The following is a 23,713-nucleotide window of genomic DNA, read 5'->3' as shown; positions in this document are numbered from 1 at the left end:
AGGATTATTGACAGGATTTTATAAAATAGTAAGTGTCAGTTGTTTATACTGGTGTCTGTTATAGTGTAAAAGATCAATGAGGCATAAGTGCTAATTATTATTATTTTAAATTATTATCATTATTAGTTTGTCACCCTTGGTCGTTGAAGAGGAAATACAATAAGAGATTTGAAGTGAAACATTTTCCTTAATCTAACTGATTGTTGCCTTTCCCCCACAGTTTGACTTCCCAGATGCAGTGGGGCTCTAACTTATAGCACCATTGAGGGAAGACAGGCAGTCTGAAAATCCAGGTGTTTGAAATCTTTCAAGTATTTCCATGAGAACTAAGTTACGCAACATTCTGTTTTTATGTTATTGTGAGGGTTATGTTGAGGATTTTCTCTTTTGTCCGGAATAGGTAACAAATAGGAAAAATTAATTGGATCAGTAACGAAACTAAATGCCAGCCATGTGTCTCCTCACCTTAATAACCTCAGGATTCTTTGAGAGCCTTGATATTGAAACCAACTCGATATTTTTGTGTCCATCATCTTTTCTCTATTGCAGATCTAGATTTATTATTTAAAATGTTGTGTTATTTAGCTTATGAGTTAATGATTATAACTTTATTAGTTATTTGAAATCAGCTTGCTATTTAGAAATACAGGGGAAATTATATATATTTAAACATGTATATGTATATGGAAAGATGGGAAAAAGGTTTTTTCTATCACTTTTAGTTTTCCCTCAGATGATTGCATTAGAACTGCTCTTTATATCCAGGAGAGTTTGGAGGCCAGTGTTACAACTATATTGGAATATTACTCTGTGTTTTTTGTTTTTCTCAACATTGAGAAACAGAATAATATTTTATTAATATAATATTCTTTTAAAAATCTCTTATTATCCAGTTCCACTTGGGAAATTTTGTTATTGCTTACCATTCTCTCCTCTTCACCTTTGTTTATAAACACTAAACCTCACACTAACAGGAATATGGATACAGTGTAAGTGGAGATTGGCTTCCGTGCTTTCTAACTGGCTCCTCACGCCATTTCACTAACCTTGCAGTAATGCCGTCCTGCATTTTTGGAAAATGAATTTGAAACTTCACTTACAATGTTTTGGTATGATGTTACTGTTATTAGTTTAAAAATAAAGGTATCATGACTTTGGCTTTCATATTTTTGGTTATATTTCTTACAGAGAAGCAGTATAAATATTAAGAATAAATGTTATTATCTTGTAGTTGTTCCAGGTTGTGAAAAGGAAAACACACCAGAAGGTCCTGCTCAGAAAGGTCTTCATGAAGCCAAGGAACAAAACAAATGTAAAACAAAGATAAAAAATAATACAAAGGTATGGTATTTATTTTTGTTTCCGTTAATTCATAATTAACTCTCAGATCTTCAGATCCATGGACTCATAGGGTATAATTATTTTACTGGAAAAGGAATTTAGAAGTTATGTACACTGAGCCCCTTGGTTTATAGATGGCAGATGGATGTCCTTAAATGTTATGTAACTAATTAATTGAGGGACACAAACTATTTAGTGGCAGAAACAGGTCTGCCAATGGATAACTCTGCCATATATCTCAACTTAATCGTGGCCATGTCTGCTCACCTGCTCACATTTCTGCCAAAAATTACCTCTGTCTAAAAGAAGTAACTAACTCCCAGGTTATCCCTTATTTCCTATCTCTTAGGGTAACTTCACACTTTTCTTAGTCTTCTTCAAAAGTAGAATGGAAAGAATTATGTCCCATTTAAGAATCTCCTTATATCTGAGTCCCTTTGCAATCAGACTGATAGTTAAAATCTTTGGTAATGATTAAAGAAAAAATGATATTAAAAATGTCTGGTGAGACAAAGAGTTCAAAAATGAGGAAAATTACATAAAACCTGCGAGGAGTTTTAGCTTCTTCTTATGAAAATTGCATAAAAGTCTAGTTGAGGTAATGAATTTTTTCATGAAGTGGTTGTTTGAGTTCCAAAATATCTGGCATTTATTTAAAAATGAACACATTTACAATTATAATAGCTTTTTAGTAGTAGTAATTCTATAAGAACAAGATTTTTATGAATTCAAATATTATTAAAAGTCATTTACTTAGCAAATGTTAATAACATAATTTCTTCTCAAAGATATGCACTGGAGTTTAGTATTGTATATAATATTCAAATAAAATACATACTAAACACTTAGGTTATATACTAAGGCTTTGATAATCACTTTTTTGGTGATATTCAGATTAGTACTTTACAGTTCCTCTATTATCATTGTTAATTTATGGATTTATGGTATTTATGATAGATCCCCTTTTCTAGTCAGCCTGTCTCCAGCTTCTCTTCATGCCAACAACCTCCTGTCAGGACAGATCTTCGCTTTTTGCCACCATAAAGCTTTTCCACTCCTCCTGCTGCCTTTAATTTGAGTCTCGGCCAAATTCAGGCAGTGGTGGTGGATGACTGTTGCTGTCAGTAAATTGTGCTTGTTCTAATTTGAATAATCTTTGCTTATATCCACAGAGGTTATTAGTTCATTGAGCAAATAAAGCACTCAGAACAATAAAAAATAATAAGAGTGAAGGATTTTGGGTGTGATGATAGTGATTGTCATTAGGAACGTTTTCATCTTCCAATGACATAGGCATTCTCTTTCAGGTAGTAAGTCATACTTAGAAATGGTTTCTTCATTCATTCACTAAGTGCTTATGACTTGTAAGACTTTACATTAGTAATGCAATGTTGGCTTCTTAGGTGGCAAAAAGCTACTAAAATATAGGAAAAATACCTTACATAATTATTCATAGTATGTTCTTTTTTGGTTTTGCATTAAAATGTTAAATATAACACCTACATCATAGAAAAATGTAGGCCTTACAAAAGAGCTAAAGTGAAGAATAAAGTGAATTCTTTCTCCCTTCATTCTCTGACTAACCATTTTTACTAATATTTCTTCTTTTATTTTTTTTATTTTCCTGCAAGTTTGTACTCTTTGACCAACATCTCCTCAATTCCCCAACCCTACTGCCGCTGGTAACCACAATTTTTCCATCTGTTTCTATAAGTTTGTTTTTTTAGATTCCACATGTAAATGGTATCATACGGTATCTGTCTTTCTCTTCCTGACTTGACTTCATTTAGCATAATACCCTAAAAGCCCATCTGTATTGTCACAAACAGTAGAATATTTTTTCTCATGCCTGAATAATATCCCATTCCATTGTGTGTGTCTCTATGAGTATGTGTGTGCACGTGTGCGCCATATCTTGTTTATGCATTCATCCACTGACAGACACGTAGGTTGTTTGCATATCTTGGATACTGTGAATAATGCTTTGGTGAACATGAGTGCAACTATCTCTTTGAGATCCAGTTTTCATTACCTTTGGAAATATATCTAAAAGTGGGATTGTTGGATCATATAGCAGCCCTATTTTTAAGTTTCTGAGAGACCTCCATGCTCTTTTCCATAGTGTCTGCACAGATTTACATTCCTACCAACAGTGGACAAAGGTTCTCTTTTCTCCCCATACTCGCCAATACTTGTTATCTCTTGTCTTAGTGTCAAGTGATATCTCATTGTAGTTTTGATTTCCATTCCCCTGATGCTTATCCACGTTTAACATTTTTTCACATACCTGTTGGTCATTGGTAGTCTTTTTTGGTCAAATGTCTACTCAGTTCTTCTTTACATATTTTAGATTTTTTTTTGTTATTATATGAGTTTTTAAATATATATTTAGATATTTACCCTTTATTAGATATGTGGATTGCAAATATTTTCTCTCATTTTATAGGTTGCCTTTCATTTTCTTCATTTTTTTTTTTGTTGTGCATATTTTTAGTTCGATGTAGTCCCACTTGTATTTTTCTTTTGTTGCTTGTGCTTTTGGTGTCATATAAAAAAACTCATTGATAAGACCAATATCATGCAGCTTTTTCTCTATGTTTTTTCCTAAGAGTTTGGTAGTTTTAGGCCTTTTGTTTAAGTTTTAATCCATTTTGAGTTCATTTTTGTGAGTGGTATAAGATAGGGCTCCAATTTTATTTTCTTTTGTGTGGTAATCCAGTTTCCTCAAAACCATTTATTGAACCATTGAGTATTCGTGGCTCTTTTGTGAAATATCTGTTGACTTTATGTGCAGGAGGTTATTTCTGGGCTCCCTATTCTATTCCATTTGTCTATGTGTCTGTTTTTGTGTTGATGCCATACCATTTTGATTTAGCTTTGTAGTATAGTTTTAAATCAGAAATGTGATGTCCCCAGCCTTGTTCTTCTTTCTTAGGATTGCTTTAGCTATTTGAGTTCTTTTGTGGTTCTATATAAATTTTAGATTTTTTTTCCTTCTCTGTGAAAAATGCCTTTGGAATTTTGATAAGGATTGCACTGAATCTATATATAGTGTTATGTAAGGGTTCATAGGGCCAAGAGACCGTAGAAAAGAGCCCCAACCTCCATTAAGAGTAATAAACATTAAGTGTTTATTAAGGGAACTTACATATGGGGCCCATCCCCAGCAGCAGCGAGAAGGCATGGATATTGTCTGTGCTGCATGTCATGTGCAAAGGGGTTACATATACATAGGACAAGGCAGGATGGAAGGGGTACTGGAGCATGACCTGTCCCAGATTAGTGTAAAATGCCTTACATGTTTGTATCCAGGTTAGGGCTACAGTCTATTCTAGGAAACAGCAAAAACCATGCTGTGGGAAATAAGGAAGTGGTTGATTGGACAGTCTTTGAGGGGATTTTCAGAAAGTAGTTTCTGTTCTGGCCAGGGTCTAGGTGGTGGGGCCAACAGTGGTCAGGCAGTGGTTATGTCATGGAATAGTATCTCCTCCACAGATGGCTTTTGACAGTATGGACATTTTAACAATATTAATCTGGTCCGTGAATATAGGATATCTTTCCATTTTTGTTTTCAATTTCTTTCATCAATGTCATAGTTTTTATTATACAGCTCATTATCTTCTTGGTTAAATTTCTAAGTATTTTATTGTTTTTGATGCTATCGTGAATGAGATTGCTTTCTTTATTTTTGGGATATTTCATTATTAGTGTACAGAAACACAATAGATTTCTGTATGTTGATTTTTTATCCTATAACTTAATTTGTTGAATAGTTCTAACAGTTTTTTTGTTGAACCTTTAGGATTTTTAATTAAATGCAAGTAAAGACAGTTTTTCTTCTTTCTTTCTAGTTTGGTTGCCTTTCATTTATCTTGCCTGATTGCTCTAATAGGACTTCCAGTACCATGTTGCATAAGAGTGATGAGACTGGGCACCTTTTTCTTCTTCCTGATCTTAGAGAAAAAACTTTCAACCTTTCACTGTTTAGTATGATGTTAGCATTGCATTTCTTATATATGGCCTTTATTATGTTGAGGTATATTTCTTATATACACAATTTGTGGAAGATTTTTATCATGAAAGGATATAGAACTTTGTCAGTTTTTTTCTTGCTTCTATTGAGATGATCATATAATTTTTTTTTTTTTTTTAATGCCTACAGCACTTGGTCTTCCTAGGTGGTCTCCCATTTAAGTACTAACCAGGCCCGACCCTGCTTAGCTTCCAAGATCAAATGGGATTGGGCGTGTTCAGGGCGGCATGGCTGTAGACTAATCATATGCTTTTTATCTTTCATTTTATTACTGTGATATCACATTTATTGATTTCCTTATGTTGAACCATCCTTACATCCCAGGAATAAATCCTACTTGATCATGGTGTATGATCCTTTTAGTGTATTGTTTAATTCAGTTTGCTAATATTTCACTGAGAATTTTTGCATCTGTATTCATCAGAGATATTGGCCTACAGTTTTCTTGTAGTGTCCTGTTCTGGTTTTGGTATTAGGGTAATGCTGGGCCTGTAAAATGTGTTTGAGAGTGTTCCATCCTCTGATTATTTGGAAGAGTTTGAGAAGGATTGGCATTAATTATTTAAATGTTTGGTAGAATTTACCAGAGAAACCTTTTGGTTCTGGACTTTTCTGTATTGAGAGGTTTTCGATTACTGATTCATTCTCCTTACTTGTATTTGTCTATTCAGATTTTCTGTTTTGTTGTTATTGTTGTTGTTGTTTATGATTCAGTCTTGGTAGGTTGTATATTTCTTGGAATTTATTCATTTCTTCTAGATCATCCAATTTGTTGGTATATATTTGTTCATAGTAATCTCTTATGATCCTATATATTTCTGTGTTCTTGGTTGTAATTGATCTTTAATTTTTGATTGTATTTATTTGAGTCTTCTCTTTTTTTCTTTTTCTAGCTAAAGGTTTGTCAATTTTGTTTATCTTTTCAAAAAGTGATGCTCAGTTTTCTGCTTTCTAAGAGCACAAGGAACTCATTTTGAAGTTTCATTTGCAGAACAAATTTACTTAAGTTAAATGTTTATTTTGGTTGTAGATGGGGGATATGGTGGAGATTCTGGGTGCCTTTCTAAACTGGTCTTTATGGACTACCTTAGCATCCTCCTAGACTGTCATTCAATAGTTCACTCTGTGTGGCATTGAATATTTCTTCCTGGAACATGCCTGTATAAACTAGTCTTTTTTAGACAATTGTATAGCATTCCTTCTCAAGCCAGTTAGACCTCTGGCTTCTTGATATGCCATATTAATTTCTCTATATATTTCTGTAAGGTTGGTTTAATATGAGATTATACTTTAAAGTTAATTCTTAGGTTTTAAATTGTTTTCTTCTTGAATTGAGGAAATAATTTGTGAACACTGGGAAAGCAGTTTTCATCTTTCTTTAAGCTTAGTTGGTTACTAAAATAGTCAATGCATTAGTTTTTGTAAAGAAAATAACTACATATTATAGCGTAATTTCCTTCCACCTCTGAAATATGTTTTACTCTAAGGGAACTAAGAGCTGTTACACAATTAACTACATACATTTTATAATCACATCAGTCACAGTTAGGAGAAGGAAATTACTTTATTGAGACTTCGGTGATCATACATATGAAACTTTCATTGTGCCAATATATTAAAGAGAAGCAGAATGGAAGAATTTCATATAGATTTGAATAGTTTTAAAAAGGTAATATATATGTGTAGAATTTATTTTCATTGTAGACAGGAAAAAAAACACAGCATCCACTGTAGTTCAAATCTGTTGCTTTAATGACTCCTTGAAGAATTAAATTTAGAGTTTGCTATCACAATTTTTTTCCAATTGTTATATTTAAAAATCTACCACTCACTTGTGCCCTGTCCTATGTACTCATAGATTGTGAAGGAAAATTGTAAAAACCATCACCATTGAAAGTATTTTAAGAAAGTGGGGAGAAAATTAAGAAAGAAAAGAAATTGCTGTCTTGTTCCTTCCATCTTTTTACTGCCTCATTTAATTCCTGATCTCTTTTGAGTGGGAGTATAGACATGCTCCTTTAAACGAAAAAAATCCTATGTAGAGTATTATGCTTCCATATGTAAACAGATTTATGTTTCTGTGGAAATCATGTATTAAAGTGTTGTAAAGATATTATCAAGAAGACACATATTTCTTTCCTCAAATAGTAGCAACAGGGGACATGTTAGGAAGGCTATATAAACACTACAGTATATACAATAAAATTTTCAAAAAAGTTCATAACTTATTCAAATGTTGTTAAAGGATAAAAGAAACAGATACCTGTTATATGTTGGGAAATATTCATATTATTTTCATACTTAAATAAAATTTTTAAATCTTACTAAAGGAACATATAAAAAGCCTATACATATTAAAATTTCTAGATTATTTACCCAGGCAACAACTGATTTAGCAACAATTATTCAGAGCTTATTTTAAGAAAAAAAACTTTAGCTAAAATTTAGATGTTTCCCTTAAAATAGCTTTCAATTACAATTAATAATTTGTTACATTATTTTTAATCATTTAATTTTATGTTTATTAATAATACATTCATGTTAATAATAATGTTATACAAGAAAGACTTTTCAAAGCTTAGCATATGCTACCAATATAGCTATGAAAATAAGTGCTTTCTTGTAAGCTCTAAATGAGTTTTTATATATTTTCCCATTTATCTTCTTTTAGGTCTTTAGAAATTATATATATATGTCTTTTGTTAAGTGAGCAAAAGGATATTATATTGTAATTTTAATTAGAACTTTCATAACTTGTCCTTGCATAAATTAAGTATAACAATTCTTTTTTCTTCAGCATAACATCTTTTAACGTACTATAGCATGTGGCATCTATTAGCATACTGTAACATACTGTAGCATGGCAGAAGCTGTTTTACAGTATGAATTACTTTGAAGCCTAATCTGTATTTGAAATACAAGTCTACTGCTTATTACTTTTGTACAAACCTGGGCAGATTACTTCTATGTTTCCATCTCTATAAACTGAGAACAATAATATGTGCATCAAAGGGTTTTTGTCATGATTCAATTAAATAATATATATAATATATCTAACATAGTGCCTATTTAGAATTGATGCTTTTGAAATGAGTGTTTCCATGGAAAGGTTATTTACCAGAAGATAAATAATACTTAATTGTTAATATTATTTCATTCTTTTGTGTGAAATATGATACAAATAACACCGAATCAAAGTCTATTAAAGACTTCTAGATTCAATTCTTTTAGTCATTCTTTTTGTCATTTTATTATACAGTGGCTTGAATGATTAGGCAATGGATTTCTATGATTGTGGGTATGGTTTCCCTAATTAAGATTATATATAAACAGAGATATGGAAATTAAAGCATTATGGTGGTTAATTCTGATATTCTTATCTTCATAAAAATTGTGTACAACTCTCAACTTCTTTAGGGGCTCTTCTATATTTTGATTCACTGAATGAAAAAAGGAATCTTATTTAATATCTTTGTCATGACATCTGTCAGTGATTATATGAAATCGATTACAGATTATTTTATTTTTTTATATATTTCAAGTGTACAATAATACATCATATGTATATTGCATTGTGTTTACCACTCAATGTCATATCCCCTTCTGTGACCATGTATTCGACCTCCTTTACCTTCTCCTCTCCCCTCTTTCCCTATGGTAACCACTAAACTGTTGTCTCTGTCTATGAGTTTTCATTTGTTTGTCTTGTTCATTTGTTGCTTTCAGTTTTATATCTCACATATGTGAAATCATATAGTTCTCAGTTTTTTCTGTCTACTTATTTTGCTTAGCATGATAATCTCAAAATCCATCCATGCTGCCAAAAATGTCAATACTTCATCTTGTCTTATGACTGAGTAGTACTCTGTTATATATATATGTGCCATATCTTTACCCAGTCATCTATTGAAAGGCATTTCGGTTGTTTCCATGTCTTGGCCACTGCGAATAATGCTGCACTGACCATTGAGGTGCATATGTTTTTACGGATAAATGCTTTCAGTTTTTCGGATAGGATACCCAGAAGAGGGATTGCCCTCTTTAAATATAATGATATGTTTAAATATACTGATATGAAATATAATGTTTAAATATAAACATTATATTTAAATATAATGATATGAAAGTTTAAATATAATGAAGTTAAAGTTTAAATATAATGATATGAAACTACGAACAGAGAGTACCCTCAGCTGTACTATAACCGTGCCTGTCATCATGTGTTATGCCACACTGGTTGTGATAATGGTATACTTCAGGAGCAGTTAAATGCTCTTACATGCTGATTCCTTGCATTTATGAGAGTGAGTTTAGTTATATTTTGTATAGTATTCTTAAATATTGCTGTGTAGTTAGTATTTTTTGCCTAAAGTATCACTGTGATTTTGGCATCAACCTAGGATCTAGTTGACATCTTGCCAGTAATTGTGAATATTAAATTAGGATGTTAAATCATTCTATTTATTAGACAAAAAGTTGCTAAAAAAGAAATTAGTTTTGCATTTTTTAGAGTTTAGAAATGTGGAAGGTATTAAAAGTTTATAACCATGTACAAATGGGGATTTTAATGCCTTTAATTTGATAATAATGTTGAATATCTTCAACAGTTGAAATAATTCATTAAAAATCCCTGAGGAAATATATTAATCAGAATATTTATTCATAAAACTCTGTCGTGTTAAATACATAAGGATTAAGCCAACTTGTTTATAATTCTGTTCAGAGTAGAAAATTAAATAAATAGAAATACATTGTTACACTAAATATATTCTGCTCACATAAAAATAAGTAAATGTGAATAGAAATGAAAACAATCAGAAATACTAATTATTCTCAGATTTTTAACTCTACTATTTATTCTGAATTATGCATAAGCATGGATCATTTAGAAAATATAGAAATGAAATTGCAGTAAAAAATGCTCAGGATTTTGCATTTTTAAAAACATTCAATATCAATATCTACATTATCTGTATTTCAGAATAACACTTTATGAAACATTATAGATTTGTGGATTGAATGTACAATTTAAAAAGATGTTCAAGTAGTATTTAATTTAAGTGCATTATATGTATATTTGGACATAATATATAAACTGAATGTATACTATATATAAATAACACAGATGTAAGTTATACACAATGTATGTAGTCTTCTGCAGCTTGCTTTTTTCATTTGGTGTTTTGTTTCTAAGATTATTCCATTTTGCTATATGTGACTAGAGTCCATTTCAAAATATTTACCTTTCTGTTCTTTTATTAATATATGTTCAGGTTGTTTCCAAAGTCTTGGTCTGGTAGCCAATGCTTCCTTGAATATTCTTGGATGTTTCTAGGCACACATATGCACGATTTTCTGTAGGATATTAATCTGGGCGTGGAACTGCTGGTTCACTGGGGATGAGAATTTTACTAGATAGTGTCATATTTATTTCCAACTTAGTTAAACATGTTTACAAACCTACACAGAGTTTCCATTACTCTACATTTTTCCCAATACTTGGAATTACCAGGGTTTTTGATTTTTGCTAAGCTAATGAGTACAATATGTTACCTATTGAGTCTTAATTTTCATTTTTCTGATTAATAATTAAATCGAATATGTTCTTTGTTTATAGGCAATTTGTATGTTAGTGTCTATGAAATGTCAGTTCATACATTTTTCCTGTTTTTCCATTATGTTGTTAATCTTTTATTCGCAGTGCATTTTAGATACTAATTTTTTGAATATAGGCATTTCATCCCAGATGATGACTTACATTTTTAATTTTTCTTTTAATGAATAAACATTTTGCATTTTCTCTTACATAAACACAATATAATTATTTAAATGGAGAGATTAACATTTATACAATACTATAATCTACAGAATTTATGTAAATTTTGCTGTGTTCCACTAATGTCTCTAATCTTCTTAAAACGAACCTTTTTATTTTAAGATAGTTGTAGATTCATGTGCAGTTGTAAAAAATAATACAGAGAGATCTTATGTACTCTTTATTTGCTTTCCTCCAGTGGTAAAATCTTGACAAACTAATGTACAAGATCACAATCCAGATATCACTATTGACATAATTAAGGTATGGAATCATTCCATCACCACAAGGACCCTTTCATAGTCATATCCGCTTGCCCCACCCCATATCCCCAATTCCTAATTTTAGACAACCACCGATCTTTTCTACATCTCCACAATGTTGTCATTTCAATATTATTTAAATGGAAATCATGATATTTAACTTTTGAGAGTTGACTTTTACACTGGCATAATTCCTTTAAGATTCATCTAAGATGTTGCATGGATCAACAGTTCATTCTCTTATTATTGCTGAGTAGTTGCTAATTCTTTTTTAAGTATTTGGTAGAATTTTCCAATGAAACCACCTGGGCCCAGATAAATCTTTTTTGGGAGCTTTTTTAATTACAAATTTAATTTTGTTAATGGTGAAAGGACTATTCAGATTATTTCATTTTATTGAGTTTTAGTAGGTTGTGTTTTTGAGAATTTGGTCCTTTGTAAATTGTTAAATTATGAGCATAAAGTTGTTTATAATGTTCCCCTATTATACTTTTAATGACTGCAGGATCTGTAGTGATATGACTGCAGGATCTGTAGTGATATTCTCTTTTCCATTTTTGATAGTCATTTGTGTCTTCTCCCTTTTTAATTTTTGTCAGTCTTGCTATATAGAGTTTTATCAATTTTACAGAATTTTTTTAAAAAAAATTTGCTTTTTGTTTCATGGTTTTATGGATTGCTTTTCTATTTTCAATTTCATTGATTTCTGCTTTGATCTTTATTATTTTATTTATTCTTCTAGCTTTGAGTTTCTTGTTTTTTTTTTTTCTCCCTATTTTCTTGGGGTAGAAACTTTAATTGGTGATTCAAGACATTTCTCCTTTTGAAATATAAGTGTATAGTGCTATACATTTTTCTTTTAGCACTGCCTTAGCTGCATCCCATATATTTTAATGTGTTGTACTTTCATTTTTTATTCATTTCTACATATTTTTCCTTTGAGGATTGCTTTTGACCCATAAATTATTTAGAAATGTGTCGTTTAATCTTCACGCATTTAAGATATTGTCCTGTTGTCTTTTTGTTATTTATCTCTAGTTTGATTTGATTATGGTTAGAGAATTCATTACTTTTTTTTATTAGATTAGGAGTTAATTCCTGAGTCACTCTCTTTCATTGGATATTCTGCCACTATATTGTTCTTCAATCCTGACATCTCTAACTAGTTTACCCTCCTATTTCCGCTTTTCAGAGTTTTGCTTTGGTTGTGTCTTGCATCATTTCCAGGGTTTATAGTAGTACTCAGCAGGGAAGAGCAGGGAAAAAGATGATCTACACATATTGTCTAGGCTGGACATATCTTCATAAAATTTCACTTTCCAATTTTAAATATTTAATGACCTTGGAATAATTTTTTTTTTAATGTGGAATGTAGGAGGGATCTAATTTCACTTGGTTTTTTTCAGATAATTGTTTGTCCCAGCACAATACATTATATGGTTCTTTTTATCCCCAATGGTATATAGTACTGGCTCTGTCATTTAATGAGTTTCCATGTATACATGAGTTTGCTTCTGGACTTTCTTTTATGTTCCATTAGTGAGTTTGTTTATTCCTGTGGCAGTACCATACTTTTTAAATTATTATAGTTTTTAATAAGTTTGGATATTATCTTAGGGCAATTCTCTCAACCTTATTCTTATTCTCCAGAAGTGTTTTAGCTATTCTGTAATTTCCTATAAATTTTAAAATAGGCTTGACAAATTTCTAAAAAAAAATTGGGAGATTTTTATTGGAATAACTGTAGTTTTATAGATCAATGTAGAGATAACTGGCATCTTTATATTGAGTGTTTCAGTGCATGAATGAACATGGTTTCTCTCCTCATATATTTAGATTTTCTTTAATGTATTTCAATAACTTTTTTATACTTTTCCCCACACAGATCTTATTATACATGTTTTTATTCAGTATAATTCTGAGTACATTATAATTTTCTCTATTGTAAATGATATTGACAAGTAGTTAAAGAAAATAACTTGTTCCTTTGTCGGATTTGAGGCCTCCTTCAACAGAAATCAAGAGGGAGCCTCTGAGGTCAGTGCAAGATCAACCCTCTGTCCAACTCCACGCCTCCATCAACAGGAGTTGAGAGGGAACTTCCAAACTTGGAATAAGACCAAACCTTTGCAGGACACCATTGGCGGGAGACAGCAGAGCACCCGAACACTAAGAATAAGGCCACCCATCTACAAAGCATCATGCCTCTCTCAGCAGGAGCCAAATGAGAGATTCTGAGTTAACACATGTTCCTGGCCTGTCTTCCCCCAATCCTCTCTTTCTTCAGCATCCATACTTTTACCTATGTTCTTTTGACTCTTCATAAGGAGCCCAGGACTTTCATTTATTCCAGAACTATAATCTTCCCTAAGGCTCCTTATGTCACTTTTTCTGACACAGTCTCTCCTTACCCTTTTCTGGCTCCCAAAACTTTTTTCTGTACACTCTGGAATGCAAGATCATTGATCAGCAAAATCCTTTATATTTTCAGCTTCTGTGAATGTTCTCTTCACCTCTGTGCTAATGGAAATCTAGCTTTTCCCTATAGTTCCTCCTGCAGCCGATGTATTTCTGGTAAATGTTTAACACTAAGCTCTTTGGCAGTGGGGGAAGCCGTAATTTGTCATGTTTTCCAGTTTATGTGCTATAAATATATCAGGGCTATTCAAATTACCTTTTTATTTCACTAAAAATGCAGTTGGAAAGGACAGCCAGGCAGCCCTCCTGAGCTCCAGCACACCACATCCTACAGTACTCTTCAGGGTAACTGTTCTGTCTCCTTCTGACTCAGCTGTAGCACTGGACCTGGAGGAGAGATAAACGTCCCCTTTACTTCTCATTGCTGCTTTCAGTCCCTTCTTCATGAACACATACTGCCTTGAATCTCATATTATCAGATTAGCCCACACTATAACTTTTTAACAGGCACTTCTTTTCAGGTCTTTTTTTGAGTAAATTAAAAAAAATTAAGCCCAGCAACATTGTCGCTTTCTTAAAAATGAGTCCTGCCATAATTCTTTGTTATTTAAATATTCACATGGATGATCCTTCTAACATGCTGGACTTTCATTCGGTTCCTCAACGGCCTCATTTTTAGTGATCCTGTTCTCCATCCATTCTCAGCTAGCTACTCACTTTCTGGTTATTTCCTAGGCCTTGTTATTGTCAGTAAATGCCATCATTTCCCTTTTTTATTTTATTTTATTTTTTCGCTATTTGCTCCTCATCTCTCTAACCTCTGTATGTTGAGATGTGGAGCTCAACTCTAGGACCTCTTCTTTTTGCTGTCATCACTCCCCAGGTGATCTTCTCCAGTCTCCTGGCTTCAGTTACCTCTAACATGTTAACGACTACTTAATTTACATCTTTCAACTGAGATCTCTTTTTCCTGAACTCTAGTTTTATGTATTTAACTGCATATTGACCCCTGCAATTAGATGTGATTCCCCACTAAAGCTCTGTCTTCTACAGTTTTCTCCATCTTAATTAATAGAAACTCCACATTCCCATTTACTTAGAAAACTCTAGAGTTATCCTTGAGTCATTTCGCTCTTAATATTTTATAACAAATATGATAAATTCTTTTGGTTCTATTTTTGAAAAATATCCACACTTTCATTTTTTCTTACCACTCCCACTGTTGCTCCGTTTCTTTTTTTTTTTTTTTGTATCATCTGTAGTTTGTATTATTGCAATAGCCTCTTAATGATCTCTTGATTTTTCTTTGTTTTCCTTCAGCCTCCTTTGAACACAGCAGCAAGAGTAATTCTGTTAAACCATAAGTCTGTCCATAACATTTCTCTGTTGAAAACTTCATAATGGCTTCCTGACTTTCTCAAATTTCCAAGTAAAGTCATAGCCTCTGAAGCCCTACGTAATCTGGCCCATTTTTACCTCTCTGACCTTATCCCCTGCTGCTCTCCCATCTTTTACTCTGTTGCAGCCACAGTAGCTTCCTACCTATTGTAGAACACATCAGGCATGCCCCTGCCTGCAGGCTTTTGCACTTGTGGTTTCCTGAGTTGTCTTCCCTCACAGATCCTATTGGCTCATCCCCTCACTTCCTATAAAGATTTACTCAAGTATCTTCTTTTAGAGATACATTTTATAGCCACCCAGTTTAAATTTTAATGCTTCCCCTCATTCCCTGTCCTTCCCCCGGCCTCATTCTTGCTTTGCTTTTTCTCCTTACATGTCTTACATATCTTTCTCTACACATCCGTGTTGTACTTAATAGCTTGTTTAATGTATCTCTTCCCCGCTAGAATGTAAGCTCCGTGAAAGCAGGGATATTTATCTCAGTGCCTAAAACGTGACTGGCAAATAGTAATCATGCCATAAATGTTTTTATATGAATGAATGCGTAAATGAAAAAATGTGTTCTACTGCTGCTGTATAGATATGAAATTTGTTACTCTAAGTTGACCTTGCTAAACTCTTTAATTCAATAGTTTGAAGTTCTTTTGGGATTTTTTTTTTTGTAAATGATATTATCTATGAGCAATGATAGTTGTGATTTTCCTTTAAAATTTTATGTATTTTTTTTATCTTTGTGTATTGTTAAGGACCTCTAAAAAGTGGTTAAATGGTAGTGGTTAGAGTAAAAATTTTTGTCACGTTCTTGATTTTAAAGAGAATGCTTCTGATGTTTCAAGTCTTTGGTAGATATTTTTTAAATTTAAAAAGTTTCCTTTATTTCCACATTTGCTAAGTTTGTTTATTTGTGTTTTACCATGAGTTAGCATTAAATTTTTGATTCATAAATGAATTGTAAACTTCTATTATGTTTAAGTGTTAAGATTTTATTTTATCATGAGTAAATATTGAATTTTCTGCTTCTGAGAAGATTTTCTCCATTAATATTTTAATATTGTAAATGACAATGGATTTTGTAATGCAAACATTCTCTTCCATTATTGGACTAAACCTAACTGATTCAAGTGTTATCTGATTTATATACCACTGGATCTAGTTCAGTGTTTTTTCTTACAATGATTTTATGAAGAAAACTGGCCTTTAATTTCCCTTTTTAGTAACTGTCTTTTTATAATTTTGGTATCATTGAACAAGTTGGAGAACATTCCTTCTTTCTCTCTTCTTTGAAAGAGTTTTTATATTTTGGAAGACCTGTTCCTTAAATGTATGATAGAAGTCTTAAATCTGATAGGAACTGGTATGTATTTATGGGAAGATTTTATACTATGGATTCATGTTTTTTAATAGAACTATAGAAGTTATTTCTTCTTGCAGCAATTTTGATAAGTTATAAAGTAATATATTTACATAAATATAACCATTTTTTTCTGTTTCAAATTTACTAGCATAAAGGTTTTTGCTATAATTTTTATCTTTTAAATCTCTAATGGATCCATACTTATATTTTCTTTTTATTTGAGATCTCTAGTTCTCTTCCTCCCTTCTTACAGTTCCCTCCTGATACCCTCTTCCCCTATCTCTCATCTGTCTTCCTGGATATAAATGAACTTTATTGGCATTTTTGAAGATTCAGCTAATGAGTTTTATGGTCCTCTATTATGTTTATTTTTTTCTTTCATTACTTACATATATTACATTTAAAAATTTTGTTCAATAGTATTTTAAGATTTCTATTATGACTTATTATTTCTTCCATGGTTTATTTAGAGGGTATTTTTCAATTTTACATATGCATGGGTTTGGAATGATCTTTTTTTTTGGTTATTGTATATTTCTATTTAAAATAAGTCATAGACACATGGTCTATATGAAATCAATTCTTGTAAATGTTGGGAGTTGCTATGGCAGAGATTGCTAGTTCTCTACCAAAAAATATATTTTATTCCATGGTTTTCATGATATAGCTGAGCATAGAGTTAGACACTTTATTTCTCAGCCTACTTTACACCTAGATGTGACCATGGCACAAAATTTTGTCAGTGGAATATGCACTTAATTGGTGTATGCCTATGGAACTATTTTTCAGAAATGTTTACTTATTTCCCTCATTTTCATTGATCATTGATGTAGACCTTTGTCAGATACTGATTTTGGCCAATGATAACTTAAGAAATCTGATACAACTGAGGATGGAGATGTGCTTGCACTTTTGGGTTTGCTCTCTTGTGCCTTTGTCATGGACATGAGAAGAATATGTCTCAGCTAGCCTCTGGCCCAATAAAAGACATAAGGATTAGTGCTTTCATATTGGGCCCAGTCCATATCATCTGGCCTTCAGCTGACCCACAATGCATGAGTGAAACAAATGCTTTTGTTCTACAACAATGAGATTTGTGGTTGCTTATTATCTGACACTAACTAATACAGTGCCACTTACATGATCTGGTCCTTAAAGGAGCATTGGGAGAGAACCACTTTAAACTCATTTTCCTTCAGTTTGTATGGAACAACAATGTGCCTATAACCCATCTTTGACTCTGCAGGCCAAGACAGTGTCCTAAATGGATGAACAAAAAAGGGAAGGACTCCTGAGCCTTTATGCTCAGTTGTGCATCAGCTTTGATCACTCACCTTGGGATAGTTACTTGTAGAAGGATTATTTTCTATTAGTTTAAACCCACCCTTTTTGATGTCTTTTTTTTTTAGCAGCTTTTATTGTAATAGTACACGTGCTTTATCAACGAGTATATGGTTCATTTTTGTTAATGTATGTGCTTGATAGGACTGTATTTTTCTAATTTTGGGGTTCGGGATTTTATATTCAATATAGTTTGATTTTTGTATAATTTAGAATTCTGTGTCTGTATTATATTTTCATCAGTATCAATACTTGAGTAAGTTGATGGATTTTTCAGTCTTTCTCTATAGCTTCATCAATTTTTGCTTTACATATTTTTAAGCTATTTTATTAGGTGCTTATAAGTGTAGAATTGTTACACCAACTGGATGAATTGAAGCACCATTTTGTAATAATTTTTTCTGTTTTTAAATTTTTAAATTTTTGTGAATTTTCAATCAACTTTAATAATCAATACTATTTTTATTTCCTTCTAATATTTTTGTGTATATATTTATACACATATATAAAATGTATATTAAAGTAATGAAATTGAAATGCCATTTTTGTAGTTTCTTTCAAGTAAAATGCTAACATATTTATACACATTTTTACATGAAGTTTTGTACATTTATTTTTCATTTAACATATAACATTTCTCATAATTATATACTTCAGAATCACTAGATTTGATATCCTTATAATACTTTATCATTTTTATATTTTATGATGTATTTTATCTCCCTATATGTACTCATTTTGGTTATTTCTGTTTTGTTGTTTCAGATAATTCCAAGAGGTCAATCCTTGTACATAAGAGCTCTGTTTATAACTCTGTTTATTTCCTTAAGATAAAACTCAATAATTAGCATTATTGGGTGAAAGATTATAAATGTTTGTTCTAGTCTTTGTTTTAAAAATGAAATATAGTCTACGGCTATGCTACCTTGAACAAGCCCAATCCCGTCTGATCTTGGAAGCTAAGCAGGGCCGGGCCTGGTTAGTACTTGAATGGGAGACCACCTAGGAAGACCAGGTGCTGTAGGCATAAAAAATAAAAAAATAAGGGATTGTAAGCTGACAAAAGTCCTTGCAATCTGTGAGGTCAACCAAGGGTTGCCTCACCTAAAAAAAAAAAAAAGTCAATAAAAGTGAAATATAAAGAAATCCCCTTTAAAAGGCTGCTCCTTTCAAACATTATTGTTTTTTTTATAAAGGTAATTTACTTTATCAAGACAGTGCTTGTTTAGATTTATCTACAAATGTATTAATTTCATTTTTCTTATTACTTTTAAGATTTCATCTTTCTCATTTTGTCCTGCAGTTTCATCATAATAGATATGATATTTTTGTGTGTGTACCATGGAATGTGGATATATCCTGTATTTGGGTAGTATAGATCTTATGTCATTTCTTAAAATTTCCACTCATTATTTCAGTAAATATTGCCTTCTTTCCATTAAAAAATCATTTCTTCGAGGGCAGTAATTAGACATAGGTTATACTGTTTCATTCTATCTTCCATTTTTTCTTAACCTGTTTCAAACTTTTTATGCTGTTTCTTTATGCTGCATTCTCAGAAATATTTTCATTCTTATCTTCCAATTTTCTATTTATATATTTTGTACCTTGTAATCCATACTTTGCAATTTTATATATGAATAATTTTGTCTTTTACTTCTTAAGGCTACATTTGATTTTTTTTCTTTTAAGTCCATTCTTGATAACTACCTCTAGTTCCTTGTCGCTTGCATTTTTTTATGTACACACTTTATTTCTTTAAATGTTTCTAAGATTCTGCTTCTTTGTCTTATGGCTGGCCTAAAGCCCAGTCTCCAGATTAAAGTTTTGGTTTTGGCATTTGTCATCATGGCAACACATCTTTTGCATGTGCTCACAGCTCATAGTTCATGTGTTAGTTTAGCTGTTCTCCCTTATTTTTGCCTCCTTTCATTTCTGTTGGGTATAACAATGCAATGCAATTGTTTTACCTGGGTTTTAGTTGTTTTTTAGTGGAAGAATTTTTCAAGAGTATGTAGTTTTATATATTGTTGCAATTTAAAGTCCAATATTTAATTTTAGTGATGAGATTCCCATTTGATATGTCTTTTGAGAGAATACAGGTACATGGTAATCCACTTTTAATCTGCGGAGAAAAATCATAACAAATTTAAATGCTTTATTTGTAATTAAAGGATTTTATATTCAGTAGATAAACCAAACTCTTGATTAGTTTCATTTGTCCTAGAAAAGGTGAAAGAAAGCAGAAGATGTGTTTGGGAAATACATTTACTTGGTAAGTATAGGAACTGTAGGAGTTGGAGTCATGTTACAAAGGAGCTGTAGATTTGGGTGGCAGGAAGAGGCACAAGGTGAAATAACAATTGTAGGTAATCAAAAAGGAGCATGCCCTAAATTCAACTTAACTGATAATGACAAAAGAATAGTGGGTTAGTATATGTGCCATTTTCTCACTTTTTTCAATAGTTTTTTGTTCTCCAAAAAAATTGTCTACTTCTTATCATGAAGTAGATACTAGTGGCTTAAAAGTAGAAGAAAAGGCTATAAACTGTTCATGCAGTTACTTTATTCTTTCATCTAATCTCATTGGAAATTTATTCAAAACACGCCTGTGGGGGTCCATGGGTATGAATGGGGGATGTCAAGGAAGATGGGAGAATCTGGTGTGGAGGATTGCTTATGCTAAATCAAGTGGTATTTATATTCAGGAAGAAAAATCATATTTGACTTGATTCCAAACTGCTAAATTTGGAATCTTAGTGCATATATACTACTTGAAAGCTAATGTAGTATCAGAATAGTTTATTAACCATGTGCTAATGTTTATAATTTATATTTAGGTAAATTATGAGGTAATTTTATGAACCAAAGGAATGTAAAGCATTGAATTTTAATTACTAAAAATACATTTATAATTTTCTTTATTAGAATGAAGAGTGTCACCATTAATATAGAGAAAAAGCTTGAGTTTCTAAATCAGACATACCTAAGAATTGTTACTCAAAGCATCTCATTCTTTATAAGTCAAAGTTTTATCATCTGTAGGCCCTCAATAAATCCTACTATCCTTCCCACACTAATTTCTCTAAGTTACTTAGAGTGACATCTTGTGCCAATCTCAATTATTTCTATTTGGGCCTTTCAGTTTCCACTAGTTTATTCTCCTGCCCTGCTCCTGCCCCGAGATTCATCCTTTTCTGGAAAAGGGCTAAAGCTAAGACCTGAGACTGATGCTATATCACAGCAAGATTGTAGGGGTGGGAGGAATAAGCATGGTCTAAAATGTAGAGGAGTAGGAGAAAAATACAATAGGAGATAGGGCCAAGAAAGAGAGGTAAATAATAATGTCACAAAGGAGAGATTAAAAAATGAAAATTTAAAACGTTATTAATTTTCTCAATATAGGTTAGAAAGATGATTTAAAAAGTCATTAATTTTTTTTTTTTAGATCTGTAGTATTAGATTTATAGTACTGGATCCATATATAATATATTCATAATATGAGGATCTTTTAAATCTATAATATCAGATACTTTGGGGTTGTCTTCGATAATGCTGTTAATATGGATATTATTACAAGAGCAAATGATTTATCTGAAGTACAAGCAAACAAGTTAATGTTACCATTCTTATTGCATTTTCTGAACACATCTTCTAGAGTAAATCCTATATTATTCCCTGGAAGCTCATGCATGGCATAAACTGTACCAAAGTATTCATTTATTTCTAATAGTATCAATAAGATAAGGTATAATTTTAAACATTTTTGGAGTATCACATATTTGAAATATTATTCCAAGACTAGATAACAAAATCCAGTAATAGTTTTTTTCTGTTGGTTTGTATGTGTTCATCTGTATTTGTGTGGGTATATATACATACTAATTAAAATATTTGAGCACCCCATTGTGTGTTAAGCATTGTATTAGGTATATTTTATATAAGTTTTCTAATTTTAAATTATATTTAAAAATTTAATAACTTATAACTAGAGAAAATTACATATACTATTCAGATTTGGTTTTGTTTGTATTTAAATGTTTTTAAAAGATTAGTTTTAAAACTATGTGCTTATATTAGCAAATTAACTCAAAATTTAGGTTTCTGGTAAATGAGATGATTTCAAAAATAATACTTAAGTGGGTAAGAAGCTCAAAAGATGACAAGGTTACTTAACAAAACGGGAATATGTGGTATTCCGTACCTCAGCTCTCAGAATTATGAGTCTGACTACATCATCATTATATTTGGCTGTCACAGCACAGGCCCAGAGTTTTGCTTCTTTTCCATTTGATGATGTTTAGTTCCTTCCTGTAACCATGTTGTTCTCTGGGATACTTCAAAGTGTATTCAAAGTTGTGGCAGATTGATTGAAATCTCTGGGTCTGGAGAAAAAGAAGTAGCTGGTCTGTTTTTATCACAGTATCGTTATTCCTCAACTATCTACAATCTTGGTGTTTAACTCTGTCTAGAAATATAGAGGAATAGCTAAACGTGCTTTGCTATTTCATTTATAACTCCTCACATAACTGTAGGGATGTTATGTTTATAACTTATTTTAGTCACTTTCTTCTAGTGTAGAAATTAGGAAACATTAGATGCCAAAAGTGTATGTAGTAGATAGTTGCCAAAGATCAGTCCATAGGTATTCACACCCTAAGGTAGTCTCTTCTGCAGTGGGTCTGGGTTTGCCCTGTGTCGGTAAAGGATTGTAGTTGAGTCAAGGGTGCATGACTTTTAAGAGTAGATCATAAAAAGGATCACAGTTAGTGAAGGTGTCTCTTGAACACTCCCTGGGGGAAATCAGCCACCATGTAACAAGTATGACAATGTAGAGACCACTGTGCTGTGAAGAAGCTCACCACATGGGGAGGCTACACAGAGAAAGAGAGGAGGAGGCTTGGCAAGCTGTTCCAGCCATCCTATCTGTGGCACCAGCTATGTAATTGATGAAGCCAGCTTGGACATCGAGCCAGTGAAGTCCTCAGAAGACTCCACACAAGCACCGTCTGATTACAACTGAATGAAACAAGCCACATGAAAACAACCCACCTCAGCCCAGTCAACCCACAGAAACTTGAGTGACAGTAACACCTCTTGTTTTAAGCTATTAAGTTTTAGGAGGTTTTGTTAGCACATCAAGAGATAACTATGAGTATATGCAAAGTATTTTGTCAGCAATTATGTGAAATATAGAGAATCAGTCTCTCATTTTATTGCTTCAACCAAATACAACATCCTTTCATTATGATCATTTCCAAGGGCAAGGTATTCACTGTTTAGGAGGCAACCCTGTCCATGTAGAATAGGTAGCATGTCTGGCATCTGCTTTATTCTATAGTCTCCTTCCCGCTACTTTAGATTTCTTTCTAATATCCGTAGACTATACCCACCACTGCTTCTTACTAAAGCCCTTCAAATATTTAAATATATGTGCCATTATATGTGCACCTATATCTTTCCAGATTTATCTTACATCTTCCTTTCCAAAGTTCCTTCATCAGTCTCTATACTCTCTGGAGCCACATTGGGACATTCAGACAAAAACAGTGTTGGTTCAACATGAATAAGCATGCAATACAGTAGAACTATAAGGTTTCAAATCAGTTATTACAGAGTGCATTACTATGGGATTTTAGTGTACATTTTTTTCTCTAATTGACTCTAACCTACATAATCATTAAAATTACAGCATTTTTCAAACCACTATATAATTTAAATTTGGGAATTTCCTTTTTTTTTTTTTT

The 23,713-nt window shown here is 32.0% G+C and overlaps 1 protein-coding gene, 1 non-coding gene and 1 pseudogene across 5 annotated transcripts in view; 2 read left to right on the top strand and 1 right to left on the bottom strand.

Annotated features, from left to right (window-relative positions):
• SPAG16 (sperm associated antigen 16) overlaps positions 1–23,713 on the top strand; it is a 755,650-nt gene that overhangs the window by 43,072 nt on the left and 688,865 nt on the right. The window contains exons 10-12 of one of the 4 annotated variants that reach the window (XR_002779953.1): positions 1,232–1,341; positions 11,389–11,453; positions 13,454–13,540. Coding sequence is in view for 3 of the 4 variants with exons in the window: in XM_011358650.2 (XP_011356952.1) it covers positions 1,232–1,341; positions 13,454–13,690 (347 nt within the window). In the remaining variant the exon portion in view is untranslated. Of the gene's footprint in view, positions 1–1,231; positions 1,342–11,388; positions 11,454–13,453; positions 16,489–20,198; positions 20,748–23,713 lie in introns of those variants that run through there. The other 3 variants (XM_023529787.1, XM_011358650.2, XM_011358649.2) reach the window with 3 other exon arrangements.
• LOC111738728 lies at positions 5,495–5,613 on the bottom strand. Its single transcript, XR_002779959.1, has one exon. It is a non-coding gene; the product is annotated as a 5S ribosomal RNA (ribosomal RNA).
• Positions 18,875–18,993, top strand: LOC111738750 (annotated as a pseudogene).

Source organism: Pteropus vampyrus, unplaced genomic scaffold, assembly GCF_000151845.1.
Source record: "Pteropus vampyrus isolate Shadow unplaced genomic scaffold, Pvam_2.0 Scaffold42, whole genome shotgun sequence".
NCBI classification, from domain to species: domain Eukaryota; kingdom Metazoa; phylum Chordata; class Mammalia; order Chiroptera; family Pteropodidae; genus Pteropus; species Pteropus vampyrus.
This window is presented reverse-complemented; position numbering and strand designations above follow the sequence as displayed.